This window comes from Camelina sativa, chromosome 14, assembly GCF_030686135.1.
Source record: "Camelina sativa cultivar CO46 ecotype springtype chromosome 14, ASM3068613v1".
Taxonomy (NCBI): Eukaryota; Viridiplantae; Streptophyta; class Magnoliopsida; order Brassicales; family Brassicaceae; genus Camelina; species Camelina sativa.
The window spans coordinates 861842-878594 of NC_141893.1; the positions used below are offsets into that span (position 1 = coordinate 861842).

At 37.2% G+C, this 16753-nt stretch overlaps 2 protein-coding genes across 5 annotated transcripts; both read right to left on the reverse strand.

The window, feature by feature from the left end:
• Nucleotides 1-97: 97 nt before the first annotated feature.
• LOC104738777 (thiamine pyrophosphokinase 1) lies at nucleotides 98-2009 on the reverse strand. 4 transcript variants are annotated; one of them, XM_010458981.3, is made up of 6 exons: nucleotides 1616-2009; nucleotides 1417-1513; nucleotides 1122-1194; nucleotides 890-991; nucleotides 543-792; nucleotides 98-446 (listed from the first exon to the last, which is right to left on the reverse strand). In XM_010458981.3, exons 1-6 carry the CDS (start codon nucleotides 1752-1754, stop codon nucleotides 301-303), a joined length of 807 nt encoding a protein of 268 aa, XP_010457283.3. In that variant the 5' UTR covers nucleotides 1755-2009; the 3' UTR covers nucleotides 98-300. The 4 variants fall into 4 exon arrangements, with proteins under 4 accessions (XP_010457283.3, XP_087341410.1, XP_087341411.1 ...); XM_087485284.1 differs by having other exon boundaries at nucleotides 543-786; nucleotides 1616-1906; XM_087485285.1 differs by having other exon boundaries at nucleotides 1417-1518; nucleotides 1616-1879.
• Nucleotides 2010-3710: 1701 nt separating this feature from the next.
• Nucleotides 3711-10850, reverse strand: LOC104738781 (uncharacterized). Its single transcript, XM_010458985.3, has 27 exons — nucleotides 10559-10850; nucleotides 10186-10408; nucleotides 10003-10094; nucleotides 9480-9593; nucleotides 9255-9401; nucleotides 8449-9122; nucleotides 8221-8345; nucleotides 8039-8130; nucleotides 7592-7820; nucleotides 7445-7508; nucleotides 7195-7343; nucleotides 7040-7110; nucleotides 6762-6935; nucleotides 6591-6662; nucleotides 6300-6404; nucleotides 6123-6212; nucleotides 5950-6025; nucleotides 5770-5866; nucleotides 5610-5679; nucleotides 5354-5533; nucleotides 5143-5265; nucleotides 4980-5063; nucleotides 4704-4888; nucleotides 4481-4619; nucleotides 4334-4393; nucleotides 4142-4246; nucleotides 3711-4060 (listed from the first exon to the last, which is right to left on the reverse strand). Exons 1-27 carry the CDS (start codon nucleotides 10664-10666, stop codon nucleotides 3947-3949), a joined length of 3762 nt encoding a protein of 1253 aa, XP_010457287.2. The 5' UTR covers nucleotides 10667-10850; the 3' UTR covers nucleotides 3711-3946.
• Nucleotides 10851-16753: the final 5903 nt, after the last annotated feature.

Here is a 16753-nt window from a genome sequence, read left to right on the forward strand (position 1 = left end):
GACTCTCTCTGTGTGTGTCTACGTGCGTTTTACCAACACCCAATCACCTTTTCTGAGTTATGACTACGATAAAAATCAAAGAAGTCCCACATGAAAATGACAAAACCAAAGAAATAAATCTCATATAAAAAAGCATCTAATAATGTTCAAATAACGACAGTAGTGGTACAGCCAAGTATTACTGGCTCGAACAGTGAAATCAAAAACAACAAATAATAATGTTGAAGTTCTTCGATGCACCAGGAATAATATCATTGATGCGTAATAATACTAAAGTGTCTTCTTTTTTACAGCGAGCGCCTAAGGTGTATTGCTTTCTACCGGAAGTCCAGTTTTCTTGATAGATATAGTCCAGAGAAGATCCGAATCCGATTCGACTGTGATCTTCTCTTCTTTAACCAAGTTTGATGTACTTATCAACCCACCAAATCTCATCTCAGTGTTGCCTTTAAAGACGATCATAACAAACAGATACAAACAATAGTTAGATCGATCTGGTGATGCCGATGAAGATGCAAAAAGAAAAAATGTTATATACTTACTGAGATCCCATTTAAGCCCAGAAGTAGTGGTTTTGGCAGATGGAGTACCAATAGGGATGAGACCACAGTGAGGACCTTCAAGAGAAGAGTGAATGTGTATTTCATGTAGATGAGTCTTTGGGAGGAGTTGGATGAGGCAATCATCAGATAAAAGGACAATCCTTGTGTCTGGATATCGATACAAGACGTTGAGATTACCGGCTTCATGATCAAACCTTCCCCCGAGTGCTCCAGTGGCAAGAATCTGGAACTGGCAGAGGAAATCAATCTTTGTATATATAATTTATGAAGAAGGACAAAACAGAAAGCGCAGAGAGCAGCTTTTGTAATTGAATAGATGAACATACTCTAGAAGTCTCTTGATTGGAAGCAGAGTCACGGATATACAGAATGCATTTATCAAGATCTGTGGTATCCTGATCATGAGATTCATCTATGACCTTGGTTCCCTGAAAAAGGAAGGCAGGCAGGCACAAAAAAAAAAAAAAAAAAAAAAGTAGAAGAAGAAGAGAAACAAAAGCAGAGAAGCCAATGTTAGATTAGATCTAAACAAAACAAGGTGTGAATCTATTGGCTTACCAAGGTGAGATAAAAGTCGAGGACATCAGGACGAATAGAATCCATATCTCCCTTGATAACATCCGGCTTATACCTAAATAAATACATTCCCAATACAAAAATCTCAGAACAGTCTTCTTGTCTTTATTAAAGACCAAGTTTTTTTAAAGTTTCTAGAGAAATCTAATCTATGAACTGAAGAAGAAGGTGAAGCTATGAACACAATTAAGGTACAGAAGAAAATCTCGAGCTCAAAATTAAGAAAATCTGTATATGGCAAAAGAGTTACAAAAGCTTTTGAAGGAGAACGGGGAACCTGTGACGAATGGAGGAAGCGTCTTCATGAGGGAAGAAGAGAGGTAATTCGTCGTAGATGCGATTAGCGCCGCCATCAGCACAGAGACGAACTTTTGCTGTACTATTACAAAAAAAAAAAAAAAAAAAAAATCCAAACAACAAATCAACAAAAAAGAACCCTAATTCGCGCATATAACAAGGAAGAGAGAAGAAGGTACCATGTTCCCAGAGAAGAGGAGTGAACCGTGGTAAATTCTGGTTAAGAACAACGAGAGCGTATCTCTTCCCCCCCGGAGTTTCGTCGGAAGGGAGGAGAAAGCTTGAAGAGTGAAGCATAACATCCATGGCTGACGACATCGTCTACAAGAAGAAGAAGAAGAAGAGCGAATTTGTTTCTGATATTTTTGTTAAATGTTTTTTATTTGGGGGGGGGGGGGTCTTGAAGGTTCATTCTCATTCATTCAATCACCGCAGAGCTGAATGAATCAAATATATGGGGTACGGTACACGTCACCACCGAAGCAACCAAAACGTTGACTTTTCAAAGATGAGATTTTTATAACTTTAGAAAAGAAAAAAGAAAAAAAAAAAAAAAAGAACAGGGCCGGCCACGTCTCAATCTCATTTTGTCAGCTGTATTGACGTTGAGATATTTTTTTTGCTTGCTATTAAGAAAAGAAAATTTTGGTCAACGTCACAATAAAAGGTCGACTTTTTTTTTTTTTTAAACATTTGTATTCAATCGCAACCCATAAAAACAAAAAAACAAAAAAACAAAAAAAAAACTCGATCAATCAACTTGTTAAGAGAGAACCTTATTCTTGATATAATGTGAAACGCTGGCGTCTTATTCAAACGTATTGTACAAATATTGTTCCAGTTACAGCAGCAATCTTATCATTTTCTTCATTAATTTTGGTATTAGACTATTAAGTGGTTGATGACATGTATTTATGAGTCCAAGAAAGTTTTCTGAAGATATTAAATGAAACAAGTAAATAAAACGGTTCATGGCTCCCAAAAAAAGATATGAAACAAGATATTTTGGGGGTGTTTTTAGGTGAAATATGAAACCTCGGACTTTATTTTGCAAATTTTCCACAAAGGAATAAGTATAGTTTTGAATAGGAACCAAAATCGACTCTAGTAGCTTCTTTTAATGGGAACCAAAAAAAGGGATTTATTATTATTATTTATTTTTTTCTAACAATTTATGATTATTATTATTTTTATATACTGTTCAGCAAAGTCTTAATTTAAATAAATAATAATTAGAAATGAAGTTTAACTTGATCAATCAAAAAAAGTGTAGACGTAAGTTACTATCTTTGGTAACTTTTATACACTAACGCATCCATATTTTGTCATCAGCCTATCACATATCTCATGAAAATTCATATCTTTATTTAAATTATGATATAAAATTTTATGAGATATGAGATATGCTAATATGATAACAAGATATGAGCGCGTTAGTGTATAAAAGTTACTATCGTATGCACATTTTTGACCAAATTAAACTTCATTTCTAATTATTATTTATTATTATTTTTGTTTTGGTGACAATCAATATTCTGTTCCCTTTTCAGCAACCACAAACGATGGCCAGCAGAAACTAAGCTGGACCTTGGTACATAGAGAGTCTTCAAAGACTCCATTGTCTCCCATATCAACATGACACCAAAAAAAAAACAAGAAAAACAAACGAGCGATAACCGTCGTGAACAAAAAAACAATTATTATTTTTCTTACCATTGTCGCAACTGTACAAAGTCACCCCACTTGCCAGGTCATTTAGTCTTTCTCGGATAGCTCGTGTAAGCCGACCATCATGAGCAATAACTGTTGTGATATCAATGGGACCCATGCAAGCTCTCAAGGACATAGTTATGAGTGTGGCAACATGGATATAGGAATACAAATACTTTGAATATAGTAAAATAAGAAATTGAAAGATTTCATGATCCTATCCATGTTGCCACACTCATAACTATGTCCATGGGACTGGGAGCATAGGTATATGCTTGTGGAGCGTTTCTATTCCCATGGTTTCCCATCTGATTTAAGTGAGAGACAAAGATAAGCAATCTGAGACCAACCTACGTAAGAGAGTAAATCTTATACAATTGAACAACAGATAAGCAATGTGAGACCAACCTCTATTAATATCGCCCAGGAAAGAAGAGGGGTTGTAGCCTTGTAGGGTTTCTTTCAACTTTTCACTTTACGAAACTTATGGGCTATCTAACGGGATCTAAATGTGTAAGGCTAAATGTATAGGCATCATCACATATAGCAATAGCATCAGGTAAATGTAAAATAGATATTGTACATCTCATCTGTATTAATGATGTTTCTGAATATTTTTGGAGATGGAAGAAAAGAATCGAGAACCAACAAAACCCCATATTAGACAATTCAAGAGGGACTCTCTCTCTGTACATAAATTCTATATAAACTTAAGAACTAAAGATCAAAAGAGAGATGTATAAACATTATTCATAAACAGATGAAAACACGATCTCTCTCTGTTTTCTCTTTCTCTCTTTTTACATGAAGTAGCTCAGTGATGTCTTCTTCCTCGACCCTCCTTCTCCATACAGCTCGTTCCACTGCTGAAGCTCGTTCATGTTCGATGAATCAGACGACACACTCGCACATACCTACAACAACAAATACCATTTAAAATCCCAAAAACCTGTGGACTCAAACTATGATTTCTTGTGTGTTTCAGTTTCTCAAACCTGATCATGTGCGGCCTTGAAGTCATTCATCGTCAAGGGTCTTATGTCTGTACTGCTATATAACTTAGGCATTGGTCGGTTTTCCGCTTCAGCCACACTCCTCTCCTGCGAGTCAACAAACCCCCATGACTTTTATTAATCAAAAAACCACACATCATCATAACCCTTTACCATTTTTAAACAGAGCCATACCTTCTTTTCTTTTTCCAGAATCTCTCGGATAGGAAGATGTGCCGCCGTCACACAAAGATTCTGCAAACCAAAACAATTGTTTTAGAATGTGGGTTTTTATGAAAACGGATTTTCAACTTTCTGCTTTGGATGGAGGAAATTACAGACCTTTAAGTCACTCCCTGAGTACCCATCTGTCATATTTGCTATAGCTTCTAAATTTACGTCTTGTGCCATCTCTTCTTTCGCCAAAATTACGCTCAAGATCTTTGATCTGTTTGCTGAATCAGAGAGATTAACCATCAACCTGCACAGAAGATCTACTCTAAGCGATTCTTCAAAGATGATGACAAAAGACACATAATACAGAGAATAACTGACGGTTTACTACCTTCGGGGAAGCCGTCTAATAACTGCTTCGTCAAGGTCGAATGGTCTGTTGGTAGCAGCCAGTACTAAAACTCTTTCTTTATCCTTTGTGCGTAAGCCGTCCCAGTTTATCATGAATTCGTTCTTCATCTTACGCATAGCTTCATGTTCTCCTGGATTCTCACGTCTTCCTAACATGCTATCAACCTGAATAATTTCGTTCCCATTCAGAATATTTTCAGAAGGAAAAAGATAATGTAATGCGGAGGAGAGCTGTTCTTAACGTCATGCAACATACCTCATCGACAAAAATGACGCTTGGAGCTATCTTACTTGCTAATGAGAAAACAGCTTTAACATACTTCTCTCCCTCGCCAAACCACTGCAAGAAATCTAGATGTCAAGTCTAATCTCAATAGGAAACATTACAGAGTCAGGTGACCGTTTCAAGTAATAAATACCTTTGAGGTAATGCTGGACATTGATATATTGATGAAGTTTGCACCAGCCTCGGTTGCTACTGCCTTTGCCAGCATTGTCTTCCCCGTACCAGGCGGTCCAAACAACAGTATACCCTTAGTAGGCTGCATTAAAAAAACAGTTATACTGCAATTTCCACTTTGCAGAGATGGAGTGAAACAGATATTTGAAAACTAGTAGCGATAAACATACCTTTGTAAGCTGGCCCTTGCCAAACAATTCGGGTCTTTGAAGAGGAAGCATCACCAACTCCTTCAAGGTGTCTTTAACATTTTCCAAAGCCCCGATATCATTAAAAGATACACCGATATCACTTGGAGGAATGACGTCTGATAGGAGTTTTTTCTCGAATTCATTCTCAGTAACAACATCCTATATTAATATAGTAATTGTTAAATATCCAAAAGTTATTTGGGAGGCAAAGTAGCATCAGATTTATGAATATTACTTTGAGAGATTTCTTTGTGCTCTTGTTTTCGTTTTGAATCTCATGCAACATCTGCAGGCTATATGTGATGCTGCAACAAACGCCAAACGGTTATTTGCAAGAAAATATCACAACCGCAATCCTCATGATCTATATTTCAGAGTTTCTATCGAAGGATCACCTTTCTGCCGAGATGATAAGCTTGTTGTCTTTGACTGTAGGATCTGAGCAGTTCATAAGATGATGGCCATAAGCCCAGCCAACAACTTTCTCCACACCTATTAATCATAGGGTTTTTGGTTAGACAAATAATCGGATTGTCAAGGACGAAAGACAGAAGGAAAAGGTTAAAGATGCCTACTATCAGAAGGAAAGGTTTGATCTTTGATGCACAAGGTTTCAAGGTCAGGGCAGACAAGATTGTTTTTACTAAGGACCTGCAACAACCATGAGCAGAACATAAGGAAACGCACACACTAAAAAAAAACCCAGGAACATTTAGATAGACACGAGACTTCATTGAAAGATGCTTACTGCACGGATGCTGGTGATATTAGCTTTAGCCTTCAGGATCTCTGCGTCACGTTCAAGTTTATCCTTCCAGTCCACCAGTAAAGCTTCATCCTATTTTGTTATAAGAACAAGAAGATAATGAAATATAAAAGAAACAAATGGCTTTAGACAACTAAAAGGGGCAAAAAAGGCTCAAACCTCAGGTAACTGGATGGTCACTTTGTTAGGAAATAGCCTCGTAATCTGTTTCACTGATTTAGGCATTTCTTTGTTCCTGTCCTGCAGTTTACCACCAAAGTTATCCTGCAGATGCCATGAAAAATCACTTCCAACACATCAAAGAGAGAGAGAGAGAGAGAGAGAGTATGTAATTTTTGCATACGTGTATAAGCTGCATCGTCAATTACAAGTTAAAAGTCAGAAAAAAGATTACATGCTTTGCAGTCTTAACAAAATGGAAATTATTAGAGATGAGTCGGGTTGTCATACCGGAAACGCAAGATCCAGCAATGCTGTCTGGTTGCTGCCGAACTTTGTGAACAAGAAACCTCCAGGGTGGGACTGCAAATGATATATATCAAACAATCAAATTAACCATTTTGAGAGAAACTTAAGAAGATTAAAAAAGCTTAAGAAAGAGAGATTGAATAGAAATCCTACTTTTTCCTTTCGGCTGTCCAACTGGGTTTGTGAGGCTATAACAACAATATTCTCAGGTAAATTCTCCAGCTTGCTCTTCAAAGTTATATACACATCACTGTTCCCCGACACAGATTTCTCAATGTCTTTCAGGAACAATATCAATGATCCTCTTTCAATTTCATTAAAAGCCACCTACAATATCATTCAAGAGGGGTTAAAGGTTCTCTGTAGTTTACAAGAACTATGAAATAATGTTCATATTATATAGAGAGGCAGCCAAAAGTGATAAGAACTACCTCAAAGATTTCATTGATGGCAAGTCTATCAGCATCGTCACTGGAAGAACTTTCTAAACGAAGTGAACTCGCTGCATACAAAGAAAGAATATCATTACTACATTTAACTTTTTAAATGAAAATCTGTAGACATTACTTATTAGCACGGGAATTACCAGTACAAAAAAAACCATGGTCGTCTTCACATAGACCACCAAGATCATTGCCATCTGGTACCGACTTATCAAATCTAACCCCGATCTTTGAAGATCCATTGTCTTCAAACGCAAGTAGTACTTTTCCATGGAAACCGAATGCCGGTCCCCTAGAAAGAATAGCATGAAAAAGAAAAGAGTTTTGATAACAATCTACATCAGAAGAAAAGTCCTCAAAACAAAATAATAAAATAAAAACAACGAACAATACCTAAGTGGAGCTTGGAGAGAAGCAAGTAAAGTAGTTAAAGGACCTACAAACTTTACTCGATCACCTAAGAATTACAGAAACGCTTGTTCAGTAACATAAAAAGAGGCACAACAACAAAACTGAAAAATAAGACATAAGCAACCATACCTGCTTTGAAGGCGTAACTTTTCGAGGGTGCAGTTGACACTTCTTGCCTCGGAATAGCCTGAGAACTCAGTGTTGATCCACCTGTAATATTAGCCTCAACACTTGAAGTTGGTTTCTTATGCTGCAAAACAGCAGCTTGTGCAACCTGTACAGCTCGTTTAGCAAGCACCGAAATTTTTTCACGCCTAGAACTTTCTTTGGTAAAATCTGCTTCCTTGGCTTTAGAACCCTGAAACCATCCAGAAACAGTAGAGAATCAATGCTACCAGTACTATTATATCCCAATAAAACAGATTGCCAGGACATATAGCTTCTAAACATTTGAAACCAATAGTCAAGAGTGCCGATTTATTACAAATATGCTCACGATGTTAACAGACACAAAAATCTGTTATGAATATGCACAAAAACACTCCGTAAGAAAAAGAAAAAGAATGAAAGTTTTACCCCAGGTAACAAGAGAGAGTCAACAATCATTAATTTGGCCCCAAAACTTTTAGCAAGCGCTTTTACCAACATTTCCTGATATATCTCAGAGCCTTCAAATATCCCAGATGTGAATTTTGTTAGGAAAATGAAGAACCAAAGATTTATAAACAAAACAACTTTGTTCAGAGTTTTCCTCATACCAGCTGGTCCAGAGAGCAAGATGCGGGGGCACGACGTTGAAAAGTCTGATCCATACTTTACATACTTGCTTTCACACTTCATATGGACATATGTTGATGTTCTCAAAATATCCTTAGTTATGTCACTGTGAAAATTCAGAAAGTTATTTATCCAAACTTGAAACACCACAATACATGTTTTCCATCTTGCCATAGCAAAGCATTATAGAAATTAAGAGCACTACTGACCTTAAGAAATATGGGAAGTCCTCAAAAGAAACTTGTATGTCCTGAGGATTGAGCACCCCTGTCCGCAGAGTATCCTTATGTGCTTGACGTCTAGCTGATACCAAAGCTGATGGACGGTCATAATCTTTCGGCGCTTGCCTCAATTCTCTTCGATCATCCACCAATATTTTGGAAACGCTACCTCTTAAATCAAATTCAGAAGGATCCCCAAGTAAGCTCAAAATAGGTCGAATTTCAAAACGAGGACCAGGAATGTTTCCACCTTCAGCTTCTTGAAAAGGATCCATTCCATTTCCATCTGCATTCTGGTCATCGTTCGCAGCACAAGAGGTCGAAGCAGCAGTTTTCTCCGTTGAAGCAATAGCAGCATGATCATCATTAATATCATCATCGTTCATGTCAACATCCAGGATACAATCATTGCAGCTAGAAGGTAGCACAGGAACCTCTGAATTTTGCTGCCTTTTGACACTTTTAGATGTAGGTGGTAGAAAAGGTACATTATGCAAATTTGATATGGACGCCAATAAAGAGGCCCCATCAACTGGTGAAGAGTCTCCTGCTCTCGTCTCAATATGAAGCCCTTTCAGAGGGGCAGTCTGTGTTTCAAAAAAGCTCAATGAAGAAGCTCTGTCTGGAGTAGCTAGATTTTCATCTTTAAGAGGCTGAAATATCTGAACACTAGTCAAGAAAAAATAGAGATAATACGAACCTCATAGATAGATATATAAAAAGCAAAAAAAAAAAATATATAATCCCTAATTATGGAACGTGGATAACTTTCTAGATCACTTATAAAAGGATACATAAGCATGTTTCCCAGGAGTGCTGAAGACAACTTCATCGCCACCCCGCAGATTAACACAAGAACTCCTTTGGTAAATCTTGCCATTGACCTGAACAAGTAGACTATTCCCTCTTATCTCCAACGATGCAACTAATGGACCTCCGTGCTGCAAAAAAAAACATAATAAGTAAAAAGGCTTCCTGTCCCTTGAGCTAGTAGAAGACCAATCAGATAGTGTCCTTACCTCATACTGCTTAATTTCACATAGAACGGTGGGCATAGAATGATCTCTTATACATAAATCGCATCCTCGCCGTCCAACAGTAAACACAGAGCCTCTGATGAAAATATGAGGGTTCTGAAATTGTGATTAAAGGGCAGTCAGAAACTACATGTTAGTAGTAGTAGTCACAGGAAACTGAAAAATCCCACGACAGACTAGCTAGTTCATAATTCTTACTAATCCGCTACTTATTAACCATTGACTAACATATCAACAGCAAAACACACAGAAGCTTCCTCTTCTAAAAGAGATACACAAACGGCCAAGTTCATCAAATACAGTACATTGTCAAAAACTGCTCCGCAGTGACCCATAATACCAACAGATATGTCCATGGCAGCAGACCAAACTCGACCCAATAAACCGAAAGACACGATCTTTACTAAATTCCCTAATCACAGACAGCTAAAAACCCACACTAGGCTCGCAAATTGCGCAACATGTAAACAATCATACAAAGTAAAGAGAGGCAAAATCAACAGACCTGAGAATACTGAGAAATCAGCTTGGCCCAAGGAGCCTTAGCAATCCGCTTCTTAGAAGATTTAGATTTCTCAGGTTCCACCACCACTTCACCTACACAACCAAAAGATAGATATGAGCAAAAAAGAGAAAACATTTTATGTCATGCAAGGCAAAAGGAGAGAAAACATGCAAAGATGCGAACCTGCAGGGGTGGAAGGCGCCACCAAGGCTTCAACTTCAGGGATTGTGTCGGTCTCCATGGCCGGCACATCGGTGGTAGTAAGTGGCCTTTCCGCATCATGAGTCTGCGGATCAGGAGTTCTCAGTTCCGCCTCTCCAGATTCCGATCCAGGATCCGAAACCGGCCCTCGGTTTTCAATCGGCACCTCACTCGCCGACGAAGATGCTGCCGGTTCCGCCGCAGCCTAAACCAAACCAGAAAAACAAAAACACAAAATCGAAAACGAAATTAAAAAAAAAAAGCCCCCAGATTTAAAATCGAGAATTGACCCAACCCTCGCCTCGCCTCATCCCAATAGAAAGGTATTGAGAAGAAGGGTGTGTTCGATCTTAACCTTGGATCGTTTGGAAGGACGTGAGGAGGAAGAAGTAGTGGTGTCGGGAGAAGAAGAAGAAGAAGAAAAGCGCTTGGAAGCAGAAGAGCTGCGTCTCGTCTCAACCATATCTCGTTCGTTCGTTCGTTCGTTCGTATTCAACGCCGCCGTCTCCGCCGCTTGATCCAAAGAAGAAGAGAAGAGACGCTTCCAGAGAAAGAGAGGAATGGAATTGAAATAAATTTTTAACTTAAAAAAAAAAAAAAAAAAAAAAAACTTTCTCTTCTTTTTCTTCTAATTTATTTATTTATATAAAGTGTGGGGCCGTATCTGGACATATTTAACTTTTTACCATTTTCCTTTTTTGTTTGGTCATATATTTCTAAAAGCAAATTAACAGGTTTCCATTTTTTTAACTTTAAGGATAAGTATATTTATTTACTCTCTCTCGTATCGTATTTAATTAAAAACGACAGATGTAATAATAATTAAATACAAAAATCAGCTCCCACTTGAGCTTTTGACTAAATTTGGCTTTAGATAAAATAGATTCTCTTTAAAATAATCAAAAAAACATCCAACGGTCAATATTTAAATTTTACTATGAGTGAGAGAGAGAGAGAGAGAGAGAGAGAGAGAGAGAGAGAGAGAGAAGCATTATAATATTCTGTGCCAGGAGGCTACTTGTTTTCTTTGTTTTTTCTTTTCTCGTCAAATCTTTTGAGAGGTTTGCATTTGCATGTTGACAACTTGACGACATGCGTTTTTATTGCATTTGTAAGTAACAGCAACATTGTTACAGCTCCACATTATTCTTGCGTTTTTCTTTTATAATCTAATCACACCACCCCGGACAGCTGACACAAGTGTGTGGTAACCTACTGGTAACTAAAAATCTCATGTTTTTTTGATTATAGAGCGGTGGCTAAATCTGTAATATCGTCAACTATAGTAATAATAATTATATAACCAACAAACTCCCACAGGACAGAACCGAATGTTGTACTATTAAGCACGTGTATCGATGATCCCGCCATTTTATGAGCTAGGTAAGTCTACTTCCGTGTAATCAATCAAACTACTAATCATCATCCTATAATTAAATCGCAACCATAGATAGACGCACAACAAAAAATTGCAACAGGTAAAGGCCCATTAGTGTGGTTTCCTTTTAACACCCTGATAGAAGCAGTGAAAATGCATAATAATATTTACTTAAGTTTAACTTAACCATGGTTTGTTGTGAGAGTTAACCATGGTTGGTTTAGGTTATTTTCTTAAGTTTATGTCTATATATAAAGTCTGAGAGAGTGAGAGAGGGTTATCGAGTATTTGGTGAGGTCTTTTAGGGGGAGTGAAAGGAGCTCCATTAACAAAATCCTCAGTTTCTTTTGTAATTCCAGTTCTATAATCTATCATATCCATTTCTATAAGCAAAACATATCAAATTGGTATCAGAGCAGTTCGATCCAATGGGAGGTATTGATGGTTATGTGGAGGTTCCTGTTTACTACGGCGAAGAAGATCCAGCGATGTAGATTTCATGGGTTGAAGATTACATCACGGACCATGGATTCACGGAAGAGACGAAGATTTCTTTTGCATATGGATTTATGGAAGGTGTTGCTCTATTGTGGTTCCAGGAGTCACATGCTGCGTTTACCAGCTGGAATGAGATCAAGATCGGTCTGCTTCAACGATTCAGCAAAGGAAAAGAGAGAGTTGTGGCTGATCTAACGCAGAGTGATGAATTTGACTCTAAGATGAGCAGATTGACGAGCTGTTTGGACAAGCTAGAGAAATATCTCCTAGAGACTGAGGAGTGTTTTGAAAAACCAAGTGCTGAAGAGAAGGAGAATATTGCAGCAGCAGAAGTGGTGATATGTCAAAGAATAGCAGAAGAAGAAGATGTGTTTGTATCATTGGATAATCTCTTCCAAAAAGAACAAACAGGTGTGCCAAAAATGTCAGATATTGAGAACAGTGAACCTGTCTGCCAAGTGTTCGATCAAATGCCTTTGGGAAGAAAAGTGAACTCGAAGAACAAAAAAAGGAAGAGATGGAAAGCACTTTCAAAGATTGATGGGTTTAAAGGTGGTTTCAAACTCAAAGGAGATACAAATTTTGCGAAGCTATTGACAAAGAGGAAAGATGAACAAGAGGAGGAGTCTGCGTTTGAGGTTGATAGTACTCTAAGAGATGGATCACGCCAGCAAGGTGAGGAAAATCAGACTGATTTAAAGATGATTAAGGATGCATGCCAAGTGTTTGATAAAATGACCAAGAGGAGGAAAAAAAAAGAGGAGGCGCAAAGATGTTTCTCCCAGATGGAATAGGACCAACCCGAAGCATAATATAGACAGAAACAAAGTCAAGAGGAGAAGAAATTCGGGAAGTCAGTTCTGCTCATCTCTGCAACTCTATGGAATGCGCTCAAAATTTTTGTGGATGCCAAAGAAGTTAATGTGTGAGAATGCCTACCAGACATTCGAGAAAATGACTAAAAGAGAGAATAGGAGATATCAGAAGAAGTTCACAAAGGCGAAGGGGTTTAAATACAAAGCTGAAAAGATGAAACCTATGCCTACTCAAATACAGAAGAAGATCAATAGAGGTAAAACGAGGAGGGAAGAGGCAAAATTAAAAGCCAAATTGAACAAAGGTACACATTTACTGGTTGATGAGAGACCATGGAAAGGTCAAGGAGTGAGAAAAAGGGAAAATATGAAATGTGGTAAGTTTAGGAGGTGCAAGTTCAAACCAAAGAACAATGACCAACTCAAATTTCAGTCTAACATGAAGAGGAACTTCAAAACACAAAGCAAGAGGGGAATGGAAGGATGTAAAAGAGTGAGGTGTTGTTGCGTTGGGATTGATAGGCTGTTGTTGTGGGAAACTAAGGTAAAGAAGAAGAAGTCACAGATTGGGAACAAAGTAGACTGTTTCCAAGTGCATGATGATAGACTGCGGAGTAAAAGTAGAATCACAAGGAAGAAGACATCCTCCAAAAAGTGGAACCAAGGAACAAAGTTCAAAGAGAAAGTAAAAAACAACTAGGAAGAATGCACAACTCGATTCTCTTCACAAGAGGGATTTCAATGATCAACTTAAGAGGGAAAAGATGAGATTCTACAACAAGCTCACTAAGCTCAAATACAGGTTCAGAGTGCTGCACATAGAGAAGCTACTTCGACATCTGAGGAAGAACAAGTGCAAAGGTCATAAAACTTGGACAGTGAGAGAATCACATGGGCTAAAATGCTTTAGTCACGTGAGAAACATGAGCAATGACAAAGTGGCTGATAAAATATGGCCGATAAGGAGTGTTATAACGTTTTTAGCGGGGGGGGGCAGCCAGTTTCAGCAAGTGGTCAGTGATGTGATGATAATGGGAGTCGAAACAGCCAATGAGAAGATGTTTGGGACTAGCAGCAGGAGACACAAGTTTGGACAAAAACACAAGAAGAAGGTAGAGACGTTCTTAAAATGAGAGTGATTGTTGACCAGATCTTCAGATTGAAGTGAAGGAGGAAACCTCCTAAATCAACAGAGATCAATCACAGGAGGACGAAGAAAACAAAGGAGGTGAAGAACAGAAACTATGTGTGTGAGATGATGTTTCTGTTAAGAGTTACAAGCAGATATGATTTTGCTGGAGATGTATACCTAATGTGCAGTAGGCTTCAAAAAGAGGATGCTTTGCTGAATAGTTCCCGTCATCTACACGCATTTGTACTTATACGACATATTGTTTGGAGCGTGGGAATGTCTGGAAAGGCTAAGAACTGGATGATGAAGATGATTATGTCGTATGTGGGAAAAGTAAAGAATTATGTGTCTAGGAGAGACGAAGAGCAAGTAACCAAGAAGCTGGACAGGACTATAAAGGACTTGAAGACTATATTTGGTCATTTGTTCTGGATCTTCAGAGAGAAACATAATAAGAAAGAAAGGTTTCTTAACTTGGAGAGTTTTAAGAACAATCACAAGGAAGAATATCAAGAGAGACTTCTACTGCTGAACATGGATGTATCAATAACTGAATTTGGAGTGGTTATGGGATGCAAGCTTCAAAGTAAGGGACATTCTGTGACGAAACTTCTGGTGCCACTTGATATTCAAAGGGTGGGAATTGATTTCTTGAGATCAAGTGAATCAAGAATCAGAGACAATCTGAGAACAGAGCATGAAGAGTTGTTGGTAAAGTGGGAAGTGCTGCCAGATTTTGAATGTTCATGGAAGCTCAAAAAAAGGGATTGGCTAAGTAGTTTTCTCATCTCAACCTTGAGGACAAGGTTGTTTTCAAAGGTAGGAGTATTGATAGAAGCAGTGAAAATGAATAATAATATTTACTTAAGTTTAACTTAACCATGGTTTGTTATGAGAGTTAACCATGGTTGGTTTAGGTTATTTTCTTAAGTCTATGTCTATATATAAGGTCTGAGAGAGTGAGAGAGGGTTATCGAGTATTTGGTGAGGTCTTTTAGGGGGAGTGGGAGGAGCTCCATTAACAAAATCCTCAGTTTCTTTTGTAATTCCAGTTCTATAATCTATCATATCCATTTCTATAAGCAAAACGTATCAGACCCGGCCCATTCTAATCCAACAAGTCATAAGAAAAGGAATTATAAATGGTGACTGAAAATGTGCCACGTCAGATGCTTAGCAAGAATGGATATGTAAATGTAGGTGGACAAAACCCATGTGACGTGTTCCAACATTTGGGGTTTTAAGATTTTGGTGCAGCTTTTGTTCATTAACAAAAAGAGATTTTTCTCAATCCTTCATTGTGTTGATTCAATTAAATTCATCAAAACAAGAGATTATTCTAATCCCTTGATTGAGCGAAGTAGGTCTCAAGAGTAATATCTCTCTCTCACTTTGAATTGTGCTTTCTTCGTTAGATTATTTTACAAGAATCGTCTTGAATAATGATGAAAAAGGATACGCCGGAGGAGACTCGGGCTGTAACATGAATCTTTTGTGTGCCTTGTTTCTGATGGCTTTGATCATCGCCTGGTTCGTCCTTGTATTGCAATGTTCTTGGGGAAGAAAGGCTACTTTGGTCCTCCGTCACTGCCTTTGGCAAATTTTCGGACATACTTATTGAAATTCTAAGTGGGGTCTTTTCTAGTGGAATAAAACTTAGGTAGGGTTATTGGTTCTATGATTTTAATGGATTTGGAAATCTAAACAAAAATCATGTGTTATTCAATCATTGATTTTAAAATACTTATCAAAATTATGTGTTATTGGTTATATGATTTACAAATACTTGTTAAAATCTCATGTTATTTATTTATTGATTTGTTTTTGGATTTCTAAATCCAAATTATGTTTTAAATGGATTTGAATAGATTTGAATGAATTTGAAAGTGTAAAATAGAAGAATTCAAATCCAAGGATAAAACATATTATTTCAAAATTCATATGTTCTTATTTCCATTATTTAGGTGATTTCTAAATCCATATGGAATTGTAAATTCTAAAAATCAAAACACATAGATTTTGAAATAACATGTTTTATCCTTGGATTTGAATTCTTCTATTTTACACTTTCAAATCCATTAAAATACATTAAAAACATAATGTGGATTTTGAAATCTAAAAACAAATCATTAAATGAATAACATGGGATTTTAACAAGTATTTGTAAATCATAGAACCAATAACACATAAATTTGATAAGTATTTTAAAATTTATGATTGAATAACACATGATTTTTGTTTGGATTTACAAATCCACTAAAATCATAGAACCAATAACCCCTTTTAAACGTGTTTTCCGCGATTTATTTCTATGATTTGATAGATAGATAGAGTCTAAGACCATCTCCACTAGAGTAATGAGTTGCTCATAATTAGTGTGGTTTCCCTTTAAGACTCGGCCCATTCAAATCCAACAAGTCATAAGAAAAGGAATTATAATGGTGACTGAAAATGTGGAAATAGAATGTTGCTGCGATGAATACATGTAACAATGTTAACTGACGAAAGCGATTGTTCTGATGATTCCGAAAACACTAGTTTTATAGCGTCTATCAGTCTATGCAATTCAATTTGCTAGAAAATAAATATTTATTTAACTGATGTTGGTTATGGTCCTTACGGACAGTTCAACTATATTTTATTATTAAGATAATTTTCTCCTCGTTATAAAAGCTGGATTTCCAAAAAAAAAAAAATGTATCTCTTTGTAGATAGCAAATGATTGAC